Consider the following 25,243-nt stretch of genomic DNA (forward strand, 5'->3'; position numbering starts at 1 on the left):
AGATTTGTTCAACAAAGTTCAACAAATGAACTAAGAGGAAACCATTGAGCATAACGGATGAAATAAAGCAAACATGCTCAAGGATTTATCTCATTCAAGCAAATAAATTATGTAAGAAAGAATGAGATAGCAAACTCCCCAAAAGAGCAAGGTTCAAACAAAATAAACCAAACCCTATACACTTTTCACAATGGCACAATGTACCGTAAGGAAAAGGTTTATCTTCCAAAACAAACACTTGATATGAATCAAGAGAATTTATCAAAGCATTTTTCAAAGAGACAAGGAAGACACATGGGAGCAACAAAGATTTCTTGGAAATAAAATAAGGAAGTAAGAAACAATCCAAGGTGAAGGTGATCCATAAATTCAATCACATATAAGGTTATCAATTGTCAAAGACAATGAGTATATTGGAAATAATTTCCGGTGGTGAATTGACAAAGATAGTAAGGATCAATCTTCACAATAAAAGGCATAGGATAAGTATATAGAATTAAGCACTATGCACGAATGAAGATTCTTGATAACTTCAACTAGTCACACAATCACGCATAGCAATGATTAGAATAACTTGAAGCAAACGGTGTCCCAAATAAGATATAGAGATATGTATTTGAGGAAAACCGCACCAAGAATTTCATATTCAAACAAGAGCCCACAAGATGAGTAATAAAATATTTTTATAAGGAATGGAGCTTGTTTGAGCAAACATGCCACCTAGGAACAAGATAATTAAGAGCATCAACTCTAAGTGGCATAACCTCATATGTTCACATTTTCTAGGCTTGTGATATGTACAAAACATATTACTCCCCCATAATGTGATAAAACATTTCTTCTAAATAAGAGGCAACTAAAATTCAACTAGAGATGATTAATGGATATTTAGAATTTGAATTTCTCATGAGTATGGCACACCACATAGTGACTAGATAATCTTGCAATATCAACACTAAGTGGTGCTACCCATATACACACATTTTATAGAAAGAGAGATGCACAAAGCATATCACTCCCCCAAAATGGGATGCTCCATTAATCACTCAAAGAAAGCCAAATAAGATATCATCAAGATGCATTAGGCTCAAAGCAATACACAAGTATATGGTGAGTCAAACAAACATACTTGAATACACAAATAAGCAAGTAAGACACAACACATACATACACATATTTGGTACAAAACCAAACATGCAAAGGGGCAAGTAACTTACAATAAACATGAAGAGTTGTAGTATAAGTTACCGCAAGGAGGAACATTGGATTATGAGATATAGATGATAATCCATACGACTTGGTTTGGTCAAAATATAATATATGAAGATCCCTTAATTCTTCATGAAGTAGCCAAGTCTCCAATGCCCTCCACATGTACCTATTGATCAAGTTTGAGATTGTTGGTCCCCAACCAAGTTGGGTCCTAGGAGGTTAGTCACAATAGGCTTGGCAACCCAAATGGTTCTTTTCTTGAAACCACTTTGAGTTCCAACAAACTTGGCAAATACATTGCCATCCTTATCCTTCCCTAGAGAATAATCATTATCAACAATTATAGGGTTAGATAAGGTACCACCTAAGCAAGAAGAAGCAAAGTGCCCCTTCTCACGGCATAAGTAGCAAGTGTTCCCCTTTCTCTTATTTATTGATTTCTTCTCTTGGGGAACAATATCTTGATTCTCCTTGGGAAGTGGCCTATCTTCAACTTGAGGTCGAGCATGAGCTTGACCTTTACCTTGTGGCCGTTTCCCTTGTTGTTTCTCACTCAAGTGCTTCTTCTTCTTCTTCAATGGGCATGATCTAACATGATGCCCTTCAACCTTGCACTTGAAACAAACCAACTTGGCCGAATCCTTGACTTTGTCTTGGCCCTTCTTCTTGTTGCTCTTGCTCTTGGACTTGTTCTTGTTATTGGAGTTGAATCCAAGTCCACTCTTGTCATTGGGGGATTGTTGCACACTTAGCATCTTGTCAAGTGCGGATTTCCCTTCATGACGCTTTTCCAAGTCTTTCTTCAAAGAAAGGACTTGGGCCTCGAGCTCTTTTATTTCCTCTACATGGTTAGTAGAAATACAAGTACTAGAGGAAGTAGAAGCTTCATTGTTAGAGCAACAAGGCAAAGAAAGTAATCCAACACAAGGTGTATCACTAGTTTGACTAGATGGATTACAAGGACTAGCACATGGTGATATAGCATTTGTAGTAGAGATTGTGCTAATGTCCACATGAGGCTCACAAGATGTTACCTTGGTGATACTAGCCTCATGAGCTAACTTTAGCCCATCATAGGAAATTAGAAGGTCATCATGAGAGCCGAGAGCTTTTTATGACTTTCTTCCAATTCCCTATAATTGCTAGTTAGCAACTCAAGTTGAGCCCTCAACTCAACATTCTCCTTTAAGATAGATGCTTCACAAGAAGTAGAATTAGTAGCACAAGCATCATCAATAGATTTTTCATTTTCAAGCTCATAGGATTCAATTTTTTGTGTAAGCATAAAATTAGTATGCTTCTCATCTTTTAGCTCATGCTTGAGGAGAGTGAATCTCATTTCCTCATTTTCAAAATGGGACTCCAACTTCACTATGGTTTCCCTATATTTATTCAAGGTATCCATAGAGTGTTCGAGATTAGCACGAGCTTCTTTATTACCATGAAGAGAAGCATATATCGTTGCCATATTATGCACCAAGATATTATATTCTTCATCATTATCATCATCATCACTCTCATCATTAGAGGAAGTGTTAGGAGTCGAAGTAGGAGATACCTTCGATCCATTTGCCATAAGGCACATGTGCATACCGGAGGATGAAGATGAAGATATTCTTGAATCCTCATTTGAAAACATGTCTTGATCCATAGAGTGTTCGGTTTCCTCTACATTGTTAGTCAACAACCAACTCGAGGAAATAGGAGCATTTCGATTATGGGAACAAGACAAGGTAAGCATATCATCATGAGTTCTATGTAAGCAATTTACACATGATATGCAAGGGCTATCAACACAAGCATGTATATTATTTTCTATGCTACATGTGTTTAAGTCCAAAAAGGAAGCATTGCAATGGGATAGAGATGAAGAATCATCACTATTGAGCACAATATCAACATTGCAATTTTCCTCACCGCTCACCATATCATTACCTCGTGTCTTGCTACACGTTGGTGAAGTGGAAGAAGATGATAACTCATCACGACCGGAGGTGGAAGCAACTTGGAGCTCTTCATGATGTGAAGGGGAAGAGAGCTCCTCGGAGACACCACCGACCAATTGAGAAGTGGATCCACCAAACATTTCCTTAAGCTTGATCCACATCTCATGAGACGATTTTCGCTTTATATATATCAAGAACCTACGAAAATCGGGTCTCAAAGAGAATAAAAGCTCATTAGATACTTGAGCTTCAAGATGTAAGTTTTTCTCATCCTCTAAAGATAGATTTTGAGGATCCATCGGAGGAGAAAAACCTACATCTAGAAATTGCTCTATATGTGGACACAAGGTCCAGAAGCTTACAAAGCAAGCAATTTCGCCACAAATGATAATTTGTGCCAACAAAGATAATTGTGTCATTGTGCACTAAACTAGCCGACATCTTTACTCTCAAGGCGGTGAAGCCTAAAACAAGGAGAGACCTTGCTCTGATACCAATTGAAAGATCGAGATGTCAGCCTAGAGGGGGGTGAATAGGCAATTACAAACTCTTGCGGATTTGTCTTGTATGAATGCGGAATTAAACTATCGTTTAGTTTACAAGCACAAACCCTAAATATGCTAAGCTCACCTAGGTGTAACAATAGCAACTAGAGCTAAGCAAGATAGGCACAAGATATATGTAGCACAAGTGATAGCAAGATATATGTACTTCAAGCACGATGGCTATCACAAGGAAAGAGAGCTCGGGTATAGAAATAACCGAGGCACGCGGAGACGAGGATGTATTCCCGTGTTCCCTTGCTTTGCAACAAGGTACGTCACGTTTGGAGGAGTGGAGGTCCCACGAAGGATTCCCCGCGCCACGAAGGCTCACCCTATTCTCCGAACCACACCCACGAAGGATAATGGCCCTTTCCTTATGGTTAGCTTTTCCTCCGCTCCGGAGATGGCAAGCTCCACAACCACTTCACAAGCTCCACGAAGGAGAAGCCCGGGCCTCTTCACAATCTTCTTGAAGAGATCACCGGAGCACCAATCACCAAGCCAACTAGGAGGTCACCCTCCAAGAGTAACAAGCTCACGGTCTCTCACTCGAACAAATCGTGGTGGAGAGCTCAACACTATGCAATGATGCAAAGCAAGAACACCGGAGGTGTTCAAGTCCTTCACACTCAAATCCCACCAAAGCAACGAATGCTAGGATGAGATTGGAGAGGAAGAACAAGGGGGAAAGTCAACAAAAGACTCCAAGATCTAGATCCCAAGAGATTCCCTCACTTAGAGAAGAATTGGTTTGGTGGAAGTGTAGATCTAGATCTCCTCTCTCAAATCCTCAAATATGAGCAAGAATCATGGGGGGAACAAGAGAGAGAGCAACTTCTTCAAATGCAACAATGAAGGTGAGAGAATGGGGAAGAAGTAGTTGCTCAAGGTGGAAGAAGGGCTATTTATAGTCTAGGGAGAAAAATAACCGTTGGGGAAAAAGAAGGGTGAAAATCGCATTAAAATCGGGCAAGAAAAGCAGCCCAGGCCGGCCGAGGCCGGTCCGGCCGAGCCTGGGCTGGGGAGGCCGGTCGGGCATCCGGTCGGGCCGGCCAGCCGGCCGGGCGGGGCACATGGGCCTCGTGGAGGCGCCGGGCCCGGCGGGGCGAGCCGGCCGCGTGGACCGCGCGTGGGCGGCGGTTAAGGCGAGCGGCGCGCGATCCGGAGCGAGGCCCCGGTCGGGCCGGGTGGGAAGCCGGGCGGCCCGGTGGGGAAGCTGGCGGCCAGGCCGGATGGGGCTGGTGGCCCGGTCACGGTCCGGTCGGACCGGAGGGCTGGCTGGGCTGGCCAGCGTCTGGGCCGGTTGGCCGGTCGGAGACCGGGTGGGCCGGTGTGTGGCCCGGTCGACCGGTCGGAGACCGGGCAGCCGTCCCCCTTTTTCTTTTTCTTCTTTTACCTTTTCTTTAATAACTATTGCTCCCGAACTCCGATTGACATGAAACCAATTTTGTTGGAAAGATAACGACGAGTAGAACCCCAACAAAAACTGGAAATATGGAGACTCCACTCAGAACATTTTTAGATGATTTTAGAGAGGGAGTCTCCCACCGTCAAGAAACGGTGAAGACGTCCAAACTCGAAAACGCAATAGAAGATGCATGCGGATTCCGTTTTCGATGAACTTGGGCTTGTTGTAAAGCTAGCAACAAGCTCAAGAACCTCACACGGAGAAACACCAAGAAGCAATAAGGATATGCAAAGTATGCAAAGGGTTGAGCTCCCTAAGACGATGTGATCAAGTTACCCAACCGAAAGCCCCTCTTGATAGTGCGGCTATCTATCCTATAATCCGGTCTCCCAACATCCACCTTGAGACCGGTAAAAGGAAAACCTAGCAAGGACATACCTTTGCCTTGCGCATCCCGCTTGATCTTGATGATAACTCTTCAAGCTCTACCCAAGCCGGAATGCCTCACTTGATCAATGTTGCTTCGTGAAGACTCACAAATACTCCCTCATACACTATGATGGGAAAGCTCCATTGATGCACATCTTCACATGTCCATTATCACCAAATGAACGGCAAGCTTCAAGCATGTGATCCACTTGAGATGCTCATCTTGAACTTGCCCAACTCAATCCTTGTATCTTCTCATACTCACATAAGATAGAGCATGTCTAATATTGAGTTCCACATAAGAACTCCATCTTCATTTCTTCTTCTTGATCATATCACATATGTATCTTCATAATCGATGATCTTGATGCCAATACCCAAGGTATACCTTTATCTTCATGGCATCCATACTTGAATCCAACACATGGAGAGCAAGTAGTACCTATGGAATATTCCTTCATATAAACTCAATGAAAACATTAGTCCATAGGGGTTGTCATTAATTACCAAAACCACACATAGGGGCAATGTACCCTTACACAGATGAAGCCCAACAAGCTCCACCTGTTTGGCCACAATGGTTGCATGGCCAGCATCAGGCCCAGAACCTAGCTCCTGCCAATGTCAATTTAGCTGGTCAAAATCTTGGTTTCATTGATAACATGATTCATGGACCACCTGATCTGAATGTACTGCCTCATAATATCCCTTTTGATCTGAATGCTCAGCCACATCATTTAGATGAGGAGGATTTTCTAGAGCTGAATGATTTGATTAATCCTATTGCTCATCTCCCTGGAGAGAATGTGGTGTTTGCCTTAGCTGCTCCTGATGCCAATGGCCAAGCACCAGCAGATGTTGACATGGACCAGCCTGAAGATATGCTAAGTGATTTAACTGTTACAATTAGTTCTGCTAATACTCTATCACATGAGTCAGATGACTCAGTTAATGGGGCAGCTCAGCATCAGCAGCTACATATTGGGATGGCACTTATTCCTGAGATACAAATAGATCCAGTGGTAAATGCAGTATCTGCAGCTACCTATGACCCTGAACAAGCATGTTTCTTCTACTCTAGAGAGGGCACTGTTGCTTGGACCTCATTCTTCAAGCCAGATGGTGCTCTGGTTAATTCAGTATCTGTTCCTGCTCAGTGGGCAGATTTCTTTACTGCCAAACTCCTAACCCCAGAGGATTTTGACTGGGCCAAGAGCCTTCTGCAATCCAAGATCTGGAAAATTGTCAGTGAGCTTGATTTTGCTAAACCTGATGCATCTAGGGCCTTTGCTCTCCCAAGGATTTGTCCTTCACTGGCTCCACATGTCTGCACCCTCTCTATGGCAACCTTGGAGGTAACTCAAGGCTTCCTCACACCACAAGCACCAAGAATCCAAGCTGAAGAACAGTCTTTCTCCACCTCTGCTCTGCATCACAAGAGAAAGGGTAGTAAACTCCCTCTAGCTTGCTCTGAAGTGAGAAGAAGTGGCAGACTGAAACTACTCAATAAGGGGTATAGAGCTAAAACTTGTTTTGACAAGAATTGTCTTGCATGTGCTGCTATTGCTCCCCCTGTCAAGAAATCTGTTGTGAGAAATCTTTGTCACAAATTTAACATCCAAGATTCCTCAGAGGAGGATGAGAATGTTGAAGATGAACCACCAGTTATGACAACTAGGAGTGGTTAGAAGAAATCCTCCAAGGATGATCCCAATGCAAGCAAGCCCAAGAACTCCAAGAAGAAGTGATGCATGCATCCTTCTTACTCAGTTAGCTGGCACCTTTTGGCCCCTTGTTTTGGGCAACCTATATGTTCACATGCTTTGTAATGCATACTGCTATCTTTATCAGTTGCTTGCTTTTGTGTTTGGGCTCTATATTTGGGACTTCCTTATCTATATATGTAATGGATTTGATATGATGTGGGATCTAGTTATGATAAGGGATAGACTTTCTCTTATGATTGTCTTGGCTGTCAGTGTGTATTTGATAGTGTGCTTCAGTCACTATATCTGTTTTCGATGAATAAGATCTTTTGGAAAATCCTAAACTGGAATATTAGAGGTCTTAATGATCCATCTAAATGGACACTTATCTTTGATAAAATTTGTGGAAGTGGATGCCATGTAATCTGCTTGCAAGAGTCCAAGAGAGAGCAAGTGGACATTAATTTTCTCAGACAATTCTGTCCACGCAATTTTGATTCTTTTGCATATGTTCCATCAGTTGGTCGATCTGGTGGCATAATTACAGTATGGGATAGTTCTGTTTTTACTGGAATTGAAGTGTTTCAGAATCGTTTTGCTCTCTCAGTAGAATTTCAAGCAACAAAGTCTGATGATTACTGGACATTGACAAATATTTATGCTCCCTGTACTGACAATGAGCAGATTCAGTTTCTCCAATGGTTGTATAATGTTCATATCCCTTCAGATGATAATTATCTGATGATTGGGGACTTCAATCTCATTAGATCCCCCCAAGATAGAAACAGACCAGGTGGTAATATCAATGAGATGCTTCTTTTCAATGAGACTATTAGCCATCTTGGTTTGGTTGACATCCCACTTAAAGGTAGAAAGTACACATGGAGTAATATGCAACACACACCATTGCTTCAGAGACTAGATTGGTTCTTCTCTTCTCTAGCATGGACTCAAGCTTTCCCCAATACTGTTGCTGAACCTCTTGCTATGACCACCTCAGATCACATTCCATGTGTTCTTTCTATACAAACTTCAATACCCAAGTCTAATATTTTTAGATTTGAAAATAAGTGGTTGAACATGGAAGGCTTTCTACCTTTAGTTGAAAGGGCTTGGACTCAATCTATTCACTATGCTGATGCAGCCAAGAGAATTACTGCTAAGTTCAAACTCCTGCGCAAAGATCTTAAAGTTTGGGCTCGGTCTCTCTCTTCCATTAAGGAGGACATAGCTGATTTAAATTCTTTGATTGCCCTGGTGGATGCAATTGAAAATTTCAGAGATTTATCCACAATGGAAAGAGACTTTAGAGTGGCTATGAAACAACATCTAGCTACTCTTTTACAACAACAGTTAGCTTATTGGAAGCAAAGGGGAAAGATTAAGTGGGTAACTTTGGGGGATGAAAATTCAAGGTTCTTTCACTCAATGGCCTCAAGTCAGAAAAGCAAGAATCATATTGCCACTATTAATGACAACTCTGGTACACCTGTCAGTGACCATGCTGCCAAGGCCACTCTACTCTTACAAGCTTACAAGAACAGGCTAGGACAAACAGAGAACACCTCTTCTCTTTCTCCCTTTGCTCACTTGTTGAATAATGAAGGAGTTGATCTTGCTTTCTTAGAAGCTCCCTTCACCCATGATGAAATTGATGCTGTCATCAAAGAGTTTCCAAATAACAAATCCCCAGGGCCTGATGGTTTCAATGCTGAATTCCTTAGAAAGTGTTGGCCTATTATCAAGAATGATTTTTATGATTTGTGTGACCAATTCCATCAGGGTAACCTTTGCCTTCAGAGTATCAATAGTTGTTTTATCACTCTGGTGCCAAAGAAAGACAATGCTGAGACTGTCCATGATTTCAGACCTATTTCTCTCCTAAATTGCACTTTGAAACTTATTACCAAATTATTGGCCAACAGACTACAAACAATCATTCAGAGCATTATTCATGAGAATCAATATGGCTTTATAAAGTATAGAACAATTCAAGACTGTCTGGCCTGGGCCTATGAATACTTGCATTTTTGTCATAAAACTAAGAAGAAGACAGTGGCTTTCAAGATTGATTTTGAGAAGGCTTTTGATAAAGTCAATCACTCCTTCATTTTGGCAGTGCTTGAAGCAAAGGGTTTTGGTTCTGTATGGTGTTCATGGATAAAACAACTTCTATCTTCTGCAACCTCCTATGTACTATTGAATGGTATTCCTAGATCGTTTTTCCAATGTAAAAGAGGAGTTAGGCAGGGTGATCCCCTCTCACCTTTGCTTTTTGTTCTAGCTGCTGATGTGCTGCAATCACTGGTTAATGAAGCTATGAGAGATGGACTTCTATGTAGACCCTTGGCATTGCAATGTTCCACAGATTTCCCTATTCTGCAGTATGCAGATGACACCCTTATCATCCTTCAGGCAGAGGAACAACAACTAAGACATCTCCAACAATTGTTACAGGTCTTTGGAGACATTTCTGGTTTGAGAGTTAATTACTCTAAATCCAGCCTTATCCCTATCAATGTTGTTGAGGATGAAGTTACAGCCCTTACTGAAGCACTACATTGTCAGCAAGGTAGCTTACCCTTTGCTTACTTGGGTTTGCCTCTGAGTACAACCAAACCTAGGAAGGAATTTTTCATTCCATTGATACAGACTGTCCAGAGGAGGTTACCAGCCTGTGCTATGTATCTAAACTATGGCAGTAAATTAAGGATGGTTAACTCAGTCCTATCATCATTACCCATGTTTTATCTTTGCTCTTTAAAGATCTATAAATGGGTTATTGATGAAATTGATAAATATAGAAGGCATTGTTTATGGAGAGATAAAGATCTACAGAAAAAGAATCCTCCCCTTGCAGCTTGGGACTTGGTCTGTAGGCCAAAGGATCAAGGTGGATTAGGTGTTCTTAATCTATCTGTCCAGAATGACTGTTTGCTAATGAAGCATCTACACAAATTTTACAGCAGAGCTGACCTCCCCTGGGTAAAGATGTCTTGGGAATTACATTATTCCAATTGTCTTCCTCCAGCTAGAACTAGAGAAGTTTCTTTCTGGTGGAGAGATTGCCTGAAACTGCTCCCAACCTTCAAACGTTTGGCTGAATGTGACTTTATGCAAGGAAATTCCATTCTGCTATGGCAAGATAAATGGGCTGACCACATCTTGAAGGAAACCTGGCCACACCTTTATTCCTTCTGTAAGGATGAGCACATTTCTATTAAGCAGGCCTTGCTTACTAATGATTTGGCAGAACTTTTTTATCTTCCTTTATCTGAAGAAGCTTTGCAGCAATTTCACCTCTTTAATGCCATGCTCTTGAATCTTGAGCCTTCTGCTGCTTTTGATACCTGGACAGTGTTTGGGAATTCTATGGCTACTAAGACTTCCACAGTCTATAAATCTCTCATGGATGTGGGTGGTACAATCCAAGCATTGAAATGGATGTGGAAGAGTCGCTGTCAACAGAAGCATAAGGTTTTTTTCTGGTTGTTGATTCATAACCGCCTTAATACCAGAGCCATGCTTCAAAGGAAGAATTTCTTCATGGATAATTATTCTTGTATCATGTGTGACCAAGATGAGTTGGAAACAAGAAACCACCTGTTCTTCCAATGTCCATTTGCTCAGATGTGTTGGCGCTACATAAGTCCAACCTGGATTCCTCCTCAGCACACAGATATTCAAAGCTTCATTACAAGCTTGAAACTCTCTCTCAATGTTCCTTTCTTTATGGAGCTGATCATGTTGATAACTTGGGCCATCTGGACTACTCGCAATGCCTTCATCTTCAAGCAAACTACACCGAATCTATACAGATGTCAAAGAAAATTCAAGGAGGAAGCTTCGCTTCTACTACATAAGACTCATAGAAAGTCTTATGCTGGCCTCAAACTTTGGGTCGAGAGATTTCAATAATCCCAGCTAAGTTTGTTCTTTTTTCTCTTTATTTGGGCTTAGGGCCTGCTAGATAGTCTGCTATTGCTAAACTCTAGCAATAAGTTTTTGTACATACTCTTTATTTGAAAATATATAAATACACACAGTGGGGAAACCCACTGATTTGCCTCAAAAAAAACCCGCCACATCATGTAAACGAATTCCTGAGCTCGGAAAAGGAGCGCTCCTGAATGTTAGGGGTTTCTTTGGGTCCGTAGATTGAAAAGTGTACAGATATTAAAATGGTTTTGCTTAATCTCAATTACCAAGCGAAACTCTTTTCCTTGCAACTATAAAAAAGTGCAACCGTCTCGCAGATAAAAGTATGATTAAAATGAGTCGCATTGTTTTCTAAACTGCAGTTGCATTTTTCTCAGAAGACTGAAACATACACACCCATATTAAAAACAGGGGAATCTAGTTTGTTCCCGAGTGTGTCATAGAAAAAAGTTCTAAATGTTCCAAGGAGTTCAATGTAGATTTCGATCAACGAGAAATATATGCAGGAGCATTCCTTCGCGCAGAGACAATTAGATTAGTCATAATGAGAAGTATCATATAGTAGTATCATGCATATGATACCAGTGTACGATACTATCTTCACAATGCATAGTATCTTGTAGTAGTATCATATGTTACATGCATGTAATAATTTGTAGAATCTCAATACAAAAGTGTGTAAATACATGATTTGTTTGACATTAATCTTTCTAGTTTTACGTGCTATGATACAGTATCTACGTATGATACCACTATTATCTCTTTCATCATTAATTGATGTGACACATCAGCTTTTTGCATGCATGTAGTGCATGATAAGTAGTAGCTACTCCTAGTCACAATGCATAGTATCATATAGAAGTATCAAGTGTATGATACTGTTACATGTTATTATCTTCACAATGCATGGTATCATATACTAGTATCATAGTCTCCATATATTAATTGTTTTGTAAAATCTCAATGCAAATATATGTACAAGATTTACTTGACATTAATTTTTTTAGTAGTATGTGCTATGATACAGTATCTACCTATGATACTAGTACCCTCTTTCTCATCTTTAATTGCACTGCCACATCAGCATTTTGCATGCATGGAATGCATGATACTACCTATGATACTTCCATTGTGGGTAGTCTAAACTTTGTCAACAAAAGAGTGTATTTTTATCTTTTCAATGCACTTTAATTACTTCTCTCTCATCGCACGGAAATCAAACATAATAATATTGAACACATGTTTTCCTTGTTTTCTACATGCACTTAGCTCATTGAAGGTGAAAGAATTTAAGAGGAGAAATGCATCTTCCCAATACATTTTTCACTCCACTTCATAATTTATTTTGAAAAACCCGCACGTATATTTATTTGTGGACGGAGGGAGTATGATAGTAGAAGACTACAATCCAATCAATACAGGTCCAATTTAAAAAAAAGGGAAAATGCTTTATAGCTTTCTCTCTCGCGCTCCCTGACGAGTCACGTCCAAGCCCATCCAGCCATATTGCCGATCTCCAGCTACACCGCTGCACTGCTCACTTGGGTGTCTTTTCGTCTCACGTGAACTCTGGATTTCATAGACAGGCCAAGGCGACCAGGTCCAGCCGGACCTACGCGTGCAGGACTCGATTGACGCCGAGGGATCCGAAGAAAAAGGGCGAGTGCGAACAGCCGCGCGCGCGGCCAGGCGCAACGGAGGCAAGACGACGACGACGACGACGCAAGCAGGTGAAGGAATCCTACCGGGAAAGCCGAGCGCCCGCCGGGTCCCCGCGAAAAGCAGAAGGGCACTACGTCTCTCTCGTCACCCCGGCGACGTGCTATGCCACCCCGTGTAGAAAGAGAGAGGTCCAGCAGCGAAGCCAAGCAAGCTCAGTTCAAAAGAAGAAAGGCTCCCCCACCTGCATCGCTGCCCCCCCTCCCCGTTTCAAAAGACGAGCAGTGGGCTGGAGAGAGGGAAAGGGGTGTGCTGTCAGTGTACTACTACTACTACGAGAGAGAGAGGCTGATTTGAGAGTGTAGAGCGGGGCGCCCCCCGGGATAGCTGCTGCCGCGGCAGAGGCAGAGCGGCCATGGCCCGCGCGCGCCACCGAGGTAAACAGTAAAAGCCGGTGGGTGAAAGCAGCCTCACCTCACGTACGGCAAGGGTGGACGCTGCTTCGCTGCGGGCGAGAGCTGGCTCGCTCCTGCAGTCGAGTCTGCGAGAGCAGATATCTGTGCATCACGCAGTGCGTCGGCAAGCGATTCAATGGCAATGGCATGTACTTCTAGGAGCAACCTCTCCTCTGTGATGCAATGAAAACGTGCAGGATTTCAATTCAACCACGTCGGAGCAATTGTGGTTAATTTGGTTTGGCTGCACGCAACAAAGATGCAGCATCCGCCAAGCCTGTCAAGTCAGAATGGCTGTGTCAACACGTATAGCCTGCCGTACGTGCTGCACCCACAAAGTTACAAATGTTGTGCTTACAACGGCGACTAACCAAGGTTGGTCCTGTGCTAGAAAGGTTTACCGGACATTGCGGGCATGGCGGGTTCATAGCCAACTTAATTTTTAGGATGATGTAACTTTTTTTTGGTCCACCATTTGCTTCACCACATGCCACAATGGTGACGTGGTGGCGGCCGAAGCTATCTCCCGCGTCGGCGTTGGCATCCCTTCCGTGTCCGCAGATTGGGAGCCGGGGTGGCGGTGTTGGTGGCGATCTAGGAGGTTGCGGTTTCGGGGGAGGCGTGGCGGTCAGTAAAACCACGCTGACTTCGCTCATGTCGTGCGATGGCAACGTATTTACGTCGTTACCTTGTGAAAGACATCATTGTTGCAACTCTCATCTTCTCGCCCGGGTTGATTCGGCGGAAACTGCAGGTATGATGAGTCCTCTGGATCGGACGATAGCATCACACAACATTGCTCTACCCCTGAAGATGTTTTCACGTAGGAGCTTGACGTAGACTTCTAGAGTGTGTGCATGCGGTGGGCGATCAGAGTCTTGTAGGCTGAGGCTCCCTTTTTTGATGATGTGTGTAGGTGCGACGTCGGGGAACATGACCCTAATCATGGTCACCCCCATCACCATGATTGTAGGTGTAGCGTCTTGCGTAGGTGTCAGAATAAGGTTGTCCTCGCTCTATCCCCGCTCTGGTGCTGCACCTGGCTAGCATCGGTGGAGGTCGCGTGGAGTCGTGTGTCCGACGGATCTCATGCGATTCAGTTGGTTGGTGTGGTTTCTCACAATCTAAGGTTGTCTTTGGTGTGATGGTCTTTTAGGGTCTTAGCATGACTATTTCTTGTGTGTCTACCACAACAAACTCTACTACAGCAAGCTTTGCATGTCGGCTCCGGTGATGCAGGAGCAAAGACTTCGGCTCGCGCTAGTGTTTGTAGTTGTCGCTATTTGTAATTTTTATTATTTTTAGTTCACTTTGTATTAGCCTTGATGATTATTAATTGACCCTTCGATTTTTCTCAATAAAAAAACTCACACTTGTCACCCTTTTGTCGCTTGCCAGAAAAAAGGGCAAATTCCAACTAAGAATTAAAATAGCATGTCGATGAATGCTGGACTTGTCGGCTCCACGAAAAAGACAGCTTGTTGTGTTAAATCCCCAACCTCGTTCCGTTTGCACAAAACGAAGGAGAGCGGTCGGGAAGATGAACGGATGAGCTCATCATCCTAGCATGGGCACGGCAGCACCAGACCAGCCGCGGCAGGGAAAACGGGCATGGCACGGCCTGTTCCAGTTTGACCCCGCCGCTCGCTGGCAGGACACTGCTCCGTTGCCCCGAGCTGGACGGACCGGCTCGCAGTCGTCTACAGCTCCCTGTCTTCCGCGGAGCGTAGACGAAGCAGGGCAGGCAGAGCCCGGAGCGAGCGAGCGAGCAATCACTGCGTGCTCATCCGTTATTGATTGAGATGGCAGCTGCAGCAGAGTCAGTCAGTCAGATCCATCGACTGCGCTCTTGCGATGCTAGGCATTGACGATGCATATGTAGGTAGCCACGCATTAATAGGTGCGCGACGATGGTAGCATGAAGCAAAGCTTGTCGTACCGGACCCAGGGCCATGACACGCACTTACATTTCGACACCTATACGGCCGTCCTCCTATTACATCACATGCGCGTAGCCGCATGTGTCCACCCGCGAACAAACAAACGTATTCATACATGTATGGGCCCGCAATACAAGTTTGGGTTCAAAATCAAGATTGAACAAGGATAGGTTTGAGACATATGGTGATCCGCTACCCAATGTTATTCAATATTGTAGCTGATATGTTAGCTATCTTTATTGCATGTGCAAAGAAAGTCGGGGGCCTCATACCCAATTTTTTGGTCGACGGTGAGATTTTCATCATGCAATATACGGATGATATAATTTTATTCATGGAGTATGACACTGAGAAGGCAGAACAACTATCCAAAACTAAAATAAACTTTCACAAAAGCGAGTTTTTCCTGCCTTTGGTAGAGCGAAAGATATGGAATACCATTGTAAAGAAATATTTCGGTGTGAATCTGGGTCGCTACCTTTTAAGTATCTTGGAGTACCAATACATCATAGAAAATTTCGCAATTCAGAATGGAATCCAATAGAGAGTTGTTTTGTTGCAAAGTTGGGGTGTTGGCAAAGTAAATTACCGACCATTTGGTTCTTATTAATTCAGTCTCGACGACCCATGTTCATGCTTTCATTTCTGAAAATACCTATTGGCGCGGTTGTAATATTTTCGGTTAAGGCTTTTTTAGCAATCCGATGATACTAAGAAAAAAATATAGACTAACTTGGTGGAATATTATGCTAACCAAAAGACCAGAGTGGGCTAGGAAGTGAAGTGCTTAAATTTAAAAAATAAATATTTGCTAAGTAAATGGTTGTGGATATTACTTACTGAAGAAGGAATATGGCAACAATTACTCAAGAACGAATATCTAAACAATAAAACTCTGGCTCAAGTCAAAATAATGCTAACCCGACTCCCCTTTCTAAAGGGTCTTATGCGGATTAAGGATGATTTCTTTAAAGATCATTTTTTTGAACTAGGGGATGGATCAACGGTTCGTTTATGGGAAGACGCCTCGGTTAGGTGATACGCTCGGATATTACTTACGAAGAAGGAATATGGCAACAATTACTCAAGAACGAATATCTAAACAATAAAACTACGGCTCAAGTCAAAATAATGCTAACCCGACTCCCCTTTCTAAAGGGTCTTATGCGGATTAAGGATGATTTCTTTAAAGATCATTTTTTTGAACTAGGGGATGGATCAACGGTTCGTTTATGGGAAGACGCTCGGTTAGGTGATACGCCCGGATATTACTTACCGAAGAAGGAATATGGCAACAATTACTCAAGAACGAATATCTAAACAATAAAACTACGGCTCAAGTCAAAATAATGCTAACCCGACTCCCCTTTCTAAAGGGTCTTATGCGGATTAAGGATGATTTCTTTAAAGATCATTTTTTTGAACTAGGGGATGGATCAACGGTTCGTTTATGGGAAGACGCCTGGTTAGGTGATACGCCTGGATATTACTTACTGAAGAAGGAATATGGCAACAATTACTCAAGAACGAATATCTAAACAATAAAACTCTCGCTCAAGTCAAAATAATGCTAACCCGACTCCCCTTTCTAAAGGGTCTTATGCGGATTAAGGATGATTTCTTTAAAGATCATTTTTTTGAACTAGGGGATGGATCAACGGTTCGTTTATGGGAAGACGCCTGGTTAGGTGATACCCCTTTATGGCAACAATATTCATCTTTATACAATATTGCACAAAAAAATACTCTCGGACCAACTGTGCTTGCTCAAACACCTCTGGACATTGCCTTTTGGAGGGCATTATCTGGCAATAAGAGGAATGAACGGTACACTTATGTCAGCTGCTAATGACGGTTCAACTTTCTAACAATCCTAATAAATTCAAATGGAAACCTACAGACTCCAGGATATTTACGGTTAAATCTATGTACTTAGATTTAATGAATGGAAAATGTCTATGGAAGCTTAAAATACCTCTTAAAATAAAATCTTCGCTTGGTTCTTAAGTAACAATGTGTTGTTAGCCAAGGATAACCTAGCTAAGAGGACATGGAATGGTTGTAGAAAATGTTGATTTCAAATGAACAGTAGAACACCTTTTTTTTTCTACCTTTGTCCTTTAATTCCGTATGGTTTACTTCACTTATAGCATACCTCCACCAATAAATATTACCAATATGTTTGAAAATTGGTTGAGTGGGGTGAACATAAAAGATAAAAGCTAGAGTACACATTGGTATTTCAGCCTTATGTTGGTCCATATGTACAACCGGAAATGATATTGTTTTTAACAGATAAAAGATTATAAATTTTTTGCAGGTTATTATTCGACTCATAAATTTGAGGCTTACTTCCTCCGGCTTCATTTAGTTGCCGCGGACCATGAGTTTTTTTGGACTTGCTTTGCCTATGCTCTACTTGAAGTAATTCGGCCAGAGGTACTAATATTTTGGATAGTACTATGAACAATGCAATAGATAAAAAGTTGTGTACGATGAAGAGTGTGAGATCACCCCATTTCGAAAAAAAAAATCAAGATCGAAACTCATCCGCACGCCCATCTTTCTTACCGTTGGGGTAACAAGTGCGGCGACAGGGCAACCGGACGGAGCGCTGTACGCTCTGTGGTGGAGGCGCAGGGGGTGGCCTCCTGGCGGGGGAACAGTGGCTCCGAAAGCGGCAGCTGCGGCCGCGAGCGGCACCCAGTGAGCGGGCGGCAGCGCCGTGCCACCAAAGCTTTTAAAGAAGCCAAAAGCCGGAAAAAGCCCCGTCCAATCCCTCCGTCGCCTCTCGGTAGCTCGCTCGCGCCCGTCTCATAAAAGCGTGGGCGTCTCGTCTCAGCCTCGCCCACAGCCCACAGCGACGGGGCAGCTACAGCAGCGACAACAGCGACCTCGCGTACGATCGGGGCGCGCGCGCGGCAGCCGAGGAGGAGGAGATCGCAGAGGAGCAGGGAGGCATGGGGGGCTAGAAGTGGAAGATGGAGATGGCTGGAGGGCGACGCGCTCGGAGGCATTGATGGGCTCCTGCTCCTCCTGCTGCTGCTGCTCCTCCCACATCCTCCTCGCGGCCGCGGCCGATTCTTCTTCTTCTTCCCCCGCCGCCTTTTAACCCCGCCCCCTTGTTCCCAAGGGGGACGCGAGCCGAGGCGAAACCCTCCCTTACTTGCGGGCTGCGGGCGGGCGGGCGCCATGGGCATCGATCTCAACGCGGTGGGCCAGGACAAGCCCCCGGCCCCGGCGGCGGTGTGCCGCGACCTGTGGAACGCCTGCGCGGGTCCAGTCGTGGCGCTGCCCAGGCGGGGCAGCGCGGTCGTCTACCTGCCGCAGGCGCACCTCGCGGCGGCCGGATGCGCGGGAGCGGAGGTGCCGGTGGCCCTGCCGCCGCACGTCGCGTGCCGCGTCGTCGACGTCGAGCTATGCGTGAGTGGAGACGCGCCCCCTTTTTTTTTTGCTCATGTCATTCTGTTTTCTGCTGCCCGTGTTCGTCTCACGGTTTCGCGTCTCCGTGCTTCAGGCGGATCCGGCCACGGACGAGGTGTACGCGCGGCTGGCTCTGGTGGCGGAGGGCGAGGTAAGAAATTTGCTGCTCCTACCGCTTGGTTGGATCCATGTGCGGTGCCCCCATTATAAATGGGATTTTTGGGTCTCCGCAAATCACGCGGTGTTATAATGTGTGGATGCGAGCATACATTCTGTTTACAATGTGTAAACTAAGCGTGTTTTACCAATTTCTTCCATTATTTATTCTACTTCATTCATTCATTTTGGACTTGCTAGATTTAGTTCGTGCGTCTGTGTGCACGGAACACCTTCCTTGTACAATGTGTATCGATCAAGCTTGCATTGGCCTACTATGGCAACTGATTCATAACTCTCCAAAATCAGTCCTATTATTTTGTTTTGCTTGTGGAGTTTCAGTGCTCCTATTAAGCTTAGGCCTACTATTTAGTTTTGTTTGTCAAGTTTGATTGCTCCTATTAAGCATGCCTAGGCCTATTATTTTGTTTTGTTTGTCAAGTTTGATTGCTCCTAGTATTAAGCATGCCTAGGCCTACTATTTAGTCTTGTTTGTCAAGTTTGATTGCTCCTAGTATTAAGCATGCCTAGGCCTACTATTTAGTTATATATTGGTGAAGTTTGATTCTTCCTATTAAGAATGCCAAGGCCTATTATTCAGTCTTGTTAGTGAAGTTTGCTTCTTCCTATGGACATGTCGGATGCATCACATTTTGGCTTGTTCAGGTCTTTGAGAGGAACATGGGAGGTGGTAGAACTGAAGGGGAAGATCACACGGAGGATGGTGATGGAGAAAGGAAGTCCGGGATGCTGCACATGTTCTGCAAGACACTAACGGCCTCTGACACAAGCACGCACGGGGGATTCTCCGTTCCTCGCCGTGCTGCTGAGGACTGTTTCCCTCCACTGGTAATTATGTTTGCAAATTTGATTTGGGCCATTTGGCTCTTGAAATGATACCCTGGTCTCATGGTTTGTATCTCAGCTCTAACCACTTTTCTTTATCTTGTTTCATCTTAGGACTACCAGCAGATCAGGCCTTCCCAAGAGCTTGTTGCCAAGGATTTGCATGGAGCAAAGTGGAGGTTCCGCCATATCTATAGAGGTGAGTTCTGTGCTGATGTAGTGCTCTGACAGCAGTATGCAATGTCCTTCTTGCATTATGTACACACTGCTGCTGCTAATCTTTCCACTTGCTGTTTCTGTTTGGAAATCATGCATCACATTTCCATCTCATGCTATATTTTGGAAGCAAGTAAAGTCAACCGCAGAAAGCTCTCGAGCTGCTTTTTAGATTTCCAATACACATACCTAATGCTAATCTTGGAGGACTATTTTAGTGAGCATTATGAAGTAAATGGAAGATGTGGCTTCAACTCTCTGAAATTTCCAATTTCAGGCCACAATTAGTTTTTTCTGTATGGTTTCGTTAGTCCTTTGATAGACTGGCATATGCAACCTTGGTAACCTTTTCCAGTATCATCCAATGCTTCATAGTAAGCTGGGTTTATTTGCATTGCCCAGACATTACTAATATGATGAATTAGGTTATGCATTTGCAACTGACACTATTTGTTATATTTATTGTGCTGTTAATTATCCTGGAACCTACTTTAGTGAGCATTAGTATTAAGCAAATGGAAGATGTGGCTTCAACTCTCTAAAATTTCCAATTTCGGCTCACATTTAGTTTTTTCTGTATGGTTTCATTAGTCCTTTGATAGACTGGCATACGCAACCTTTGTGACCTTTTCCAGTATCATCCAATGCTTCATAGTAAGCAGGGTTTATTTGCATTGCCCAGACATTTCTAATATTATGAATTAGGTTATGCATTTATTTGGCATATTTATTGTGTTGTTACATATCCTGGAATCAGTGCACAAGCTGTGCAAATTTGCCTTACAAAAATAGGCAAACTGTATTCTGTTCTACCATCCATTTTGATTTTAAGGGAAATATATCAGTTGTCTTCTAGCAAGGTGTCGTGTCGTGTTATGAGATTCTCCTTTGCCTTCCAGGTCAACCACGTAGGCATCTTTTAACAACTGGATGGAGCTCATTTGTCAATAAAAAGAAACTAGTCTCAGGTGATGCGGTTTTATTTCTCCGGTAAGCACTTGTGCATCTTTATGAGCTTAACAACTTTGTGTCTTTATTTCTTTTATTCACAAAGTTTTTTTTTTTCCTTTGTAGAGGTGATGATGGCGAACTTAAACTTGGTGTAAGGAGAGCCATTCAGCTAAAAAATGAGGCCCTCTTTAAAGCTTTCAGTAGCAACAGCGCAAAGATACACACACTGTCTTCTGTGGCGAATTCCTTGAAACATAGAAGTGTTTTTCACATCTGTTACAATCCAAGGTTTGTTAACTATGAATATAGTTTTGATTTCTAAGTAGTAAGATTTTCCAATAATTGGACATATGATTCCGGGTCATAATTATGATGCTGACTAGGTTACTATTATTATTCATTAAAAGTAGAACTGTTCCCTGGATATATATTTGTAGGTTTCGAATTTGAGAACGAAAGGAGTCATTCTTCGTCGAGAGAATAAATTACAATTATAATTACTCCTCCGTTCCATATTAGTTGTCACTGATTTATTACAAAACTAATATGGAATTGAAAGAACGAAACAATGAGTAAAAATTGTTCGTTAAAACCATAGGAACTGATTCCTTGTTGGTTGGGCGAGCATAAAATATGTTCTTACATATTTGAATATGGATTCTTGGTCTTTCTACAGGACTGCTGCATCTGAATTTATTGTTCCATATTGGAAGTTCCTGAAGAGCTTGAACCATCCATTTTGTGTTGGAATGAGGTTTAAGATTCAGTACGGGAGTGAAGATGTTAATGAGAGGTCTGAACCTTCCAACCGACTTATTAAACTATGCCTAGATACCCGAAGACCGGTTTTGTTTTCTACAGTATTTACTGACTTTTAGTTCCTGTTTTGTTGTGTAGACGATCTGGAATGATCACAGGGATCAATGAAGTTGACCCCATTAGGTGGACTGGCTCAAAATGGAGAAGCCTGCTGGTATGCATTTTTAGATGATTGTATTGAGCATTTAAGCCCTTAAGAACTCAGAAGGCCCTATAGAATGCAACCTTCTATGTTTGTAACCTTTGGCTACCATTTAAGTATAGGATGTTGATAAAATGTTCTCCATTTGGAGAATGAATTGATACCAAGTTCTAATTTGCTCTAGCTGTAGAGAATCACTGAAGATGCATCCCAAGTTGTGCCTTTTTATTTAAGAATTATGCATTTCATCCCTTAGCAACTCAGAAGGACATTATTTCTAGGCTGCCTTGCAATTCCCTAGCTAGAATGCAACCTTCTATATTTTTTACGTTTTGCTACCCTTTAAGTATAGGATGATGATAAAATGTCCTCGATGTGGAATATTAATTGATACCGAGTTCTAATTTACTCTAGCTGTAGAGAATCACTGAAGATGCATTGTGAGTTGTGCCTTTTTATTTAGCACGAATTTATGGCAATTTCGTTCACTGATATCTACAAATTTGAACAATGCCCTTTTGTGCAGGTAAGATGGGAGGATGGCACTGACTGTAATAGCCAACATAGACTATCTCCATGGGAGATCGAGATAGTCGGTGGTTCAGTCTCTGTTGCTCAATCTCTGTCAGCATCCAGTTCTAAACGAACTAAGCTGTGCCCCCAGGGCAATTTGGACGTCCCATCTCTGTGTAAGTTCCCACTTCCCAATGTGCAATGCCGACGTTTGCATTAACTAGGTATGTTTGCTATTCTACCGTTCTTAATATGTGTTTATTGCCACAAATTGTTGTAGATGGAAATGGTCGTTCGGACTCCGTGGTAGCTGATAAGCTCCCTAGGGTCTTGCAAGGTCAAGAATTGATGGGTTCTCGAACTCATCGTGTTACATGCTCTCCTCAGCCAGCTGGGGCCGCAGAATTTAGACGTTCTGATGGTACGGGATTCCTTACCGATACACAAAGCCGCAGGCTTCCACCTCGAAACTCCTGTTTTACCTACCCATCTGTAGGCTTCGGTGAATCCGTTGGGTTCCCGGAGGTCTTGCAAGGTCAAGAAGTTCCTCTGACAGTTCCTATGTTCCAAGGAATGGTGTCTGATGCATGTTTGGCAAAAGGTGGATATGGGTTGCACAATTATATGCGTGACTCGTGTGCCATGAGTTTGGAGTTAGCATCTGCAACTCAAGGGTATGCTCTCTCCCTATCTACTCCGCCACCAGCAGAAGTGGCTTCGCCCTCGCCCGCACTGGTTCCACAACTTTGGCTGGCAAGCAAGAACAATGAAGAAGGTGCAAATGACAGTCACCCTAACCCATTGGGAATCAGAAAAGTTCCTGGAGATGGTGCTAAGCTTGGGTCTGATGGAAGGAAGGTTGCAAGAACTAGCTGCATGCTTTTTGGTTTTTCCTTAACCGAGAAGATGATGCCAACAGAAGAAGATCGTGTCAAGGAAGGGAATCATGAAACCGACCACCAGAACCCACGGATGCTGGATTTGTTTGGATACAGCCATGCTACCCCTGGTGCTCTTCACGCTCTGTGTGCCGCTCCCCTAGGAATGTGATGCTACTTCAGTATGATCCAAGTACTTTGGAGTGCTTCCTAAGAGACTTTAATAATCAGTCTTTGCACTTCAAGGGATCTTGGGTGAATATGCAGCTGCAATTCCTTGCCTCACCCCAGGTATTGTCAGCATTTTCATGTGTCAGTTCTAGTCTCACTGTATTCGTGGTGCACTTGTCGCCGTTGTAGTCGCATGCCTGGTAGCTGTATTGCTTCCGTAGCTGTACCACCTTTTTGGGCGCTACATGTACCCTGCTTGCGGCTTCAGAGCTACGAGAATCAATGGCAAGTGACCGGTGGCATCAGCGTTAGTGTACTCTATGTATGTACCATGTATTTCAGACGGTTTCACATGTATTGCTTCTGCATCTGTATCACGAACCTTGATTGCTACTATCTCCTTGGTCGTGACTTTGTGACCGACAATATTTATGCTATGTTCTGATGGACCTATTCAGTGTTTGCCTTTGGTTGTTTGGTAGTACCCCCTCGGTCTCCGTTCAGAAATAAGTGACTCAACTTTATCTAGTCACTTGTTTTCGAACCCAAACGGAGGTTGTATTTGGAGCGGGTTAACATTTGCAAATAAGTATATCTGTTTTCTAGCTTCCCGCCTCTTAGGGCATGTACAATGGTGATGAGTCAGCTGTCTGTAAGAGGTAGTTATAAATGATTTTAGTGATGTGGAGGAAAGAGAATGAGGAGAGAGAAGAAGGCTGTCTGTTTTTTCGATAAAGGGCGCTTCCATTACTTATAAAATAAGTATTACACCCGGCCTCTGCATAACAAGATGCACACAGCCGCACACACTCAGGAGTATCATCGTACACACGCACAAAAACAGAAATCTTTGGATAATCTAAAAGAAGACATCAACAGTGGCGAAAGCCTAAGACCCCGAAGGCTCAATCCGAAGATTACGCCACCATCCATGTTGGGAAAAAATATCCTTCGCCACATCCTCCAATCGTGAAGATACCTCCATAAAGAGGTCTCGACTCTCTGTACGTTGAAGCATAGACCACGAACGGAGCAAAGCGGTGGATCGGTAGATAACCTGCAAACAAGAAGAGTTAATATCATGGAAAATCTTGTCATTTCTACATAGCCAAAGCGACCAAATAATGGCAATCGCCCCCACCCTAATAAAAGTTTTATACTTACGATCCACCCCATTTAACCAGCTGCCAAAAAGATTAGCAACGCTCTGAGGTGGATGTAAGGTAGAACCTATTTGGGTTATTGACCATATAGATCTCGCAAATTGACACTGGAAAAAAAGGTGATTGATTGTCTCTTCATGATGACAAAAAATACACTTTTTGCTACCTTGCTAATTACGCTTTACAAGATTATCCTTAGTGAGAATTACCCCCCTACGAAGATACCAAGCAAAAATTTTCGTTTTTAAAGGTATCTTCATAGACCAGATTTTTGTATTCTTATAAACAGGTGTATTAGAATGAATCAGCGCATTGTACATTGAATCCACCGAGAATTTACCACTCTCGCTTAAATTCCATCTAACCACATCAGGACCTGGCGTCAACTGTACCCGTTCGAGTCGTTGAAGCAAAGCGTTCCAAGATGCTAGCCTGGGACCTAGTAAATCCCGTCTGAATGACATCTCAACAGGTGTTTGTTGCATCACCGTTGCGATGGTATCAGATTTGTGGCGTACAATGTTATACAAGGCTGGATACTGTTCTCGGAGGGTTGTAGGTCCTAGCCATCTGTCCTCCCAGAACCGTATCTGAGATCCATCCTTAATAGAGAAAGTTGTAAAAGGAAAAAATAATTTCTTAGTCGCCATAAGTCCAGCCCAAAAATGTGAGTCACCGGGTTTCCAAACCACTTGTGACAAAGCTTTCGAGCCTACATACTTTCTT

General features: G+C 43.0%; 1 protein-coding gene across 1 annotated transcript; it reads left to right on the forward strand.

Moving 5' to 3' along the window:
- The first annotated feature begins 18,124 nt into the window (after positions 1 to 18,124).
- LOC124660741 (auxin response factor 3-like) lies at positions 18,125 to 23,811 on the forward strand. Its single transcript, XM_047198556.1, has 10 exons — positions 18,125 to 18,662; positions 18,757 to 18,813; positions 19,485 to 19,667; positions 19,779 to 19,863; positions 20,780 to 20,870; positions 20,955 to 21,119; positions 21,508 to 21,624; positions 21,729 to 21,804; positions 22,319 to 22,481; positions 22,586 to 23,811. The coding sequence occupies exons 1-10, from the start codon at positions 18,432 to 18,434 to the stop codon at positions 23,353 to 23,355; spliced, it is 1,938 nt and encodes a 645-aa protein (XP_047054512.1). The 5' UTR covers positions 18,125 to 18,431; the 3' UTR covers positions 23,356 to 23,811.
- Positions 23,812 to 25,243: the final 1,432 nt, after the last annotated feature.

This window comes from Lolium rigidum, chromosome 6, assembly GCF_022539505.1.
Source record: "Lolium rigidum isolate FL_2022 chromosome 6, APGP_CSIRO_Lrig_0.1, whole genome shotgun sequence".
Taxonomy (NCBI): domain Eukaryota; kingdom Viridiplantae; phylum Streptophyta; class Magnoliopsida; order Poales; family Poaceae; genus Lolium; species Lolium rigidum.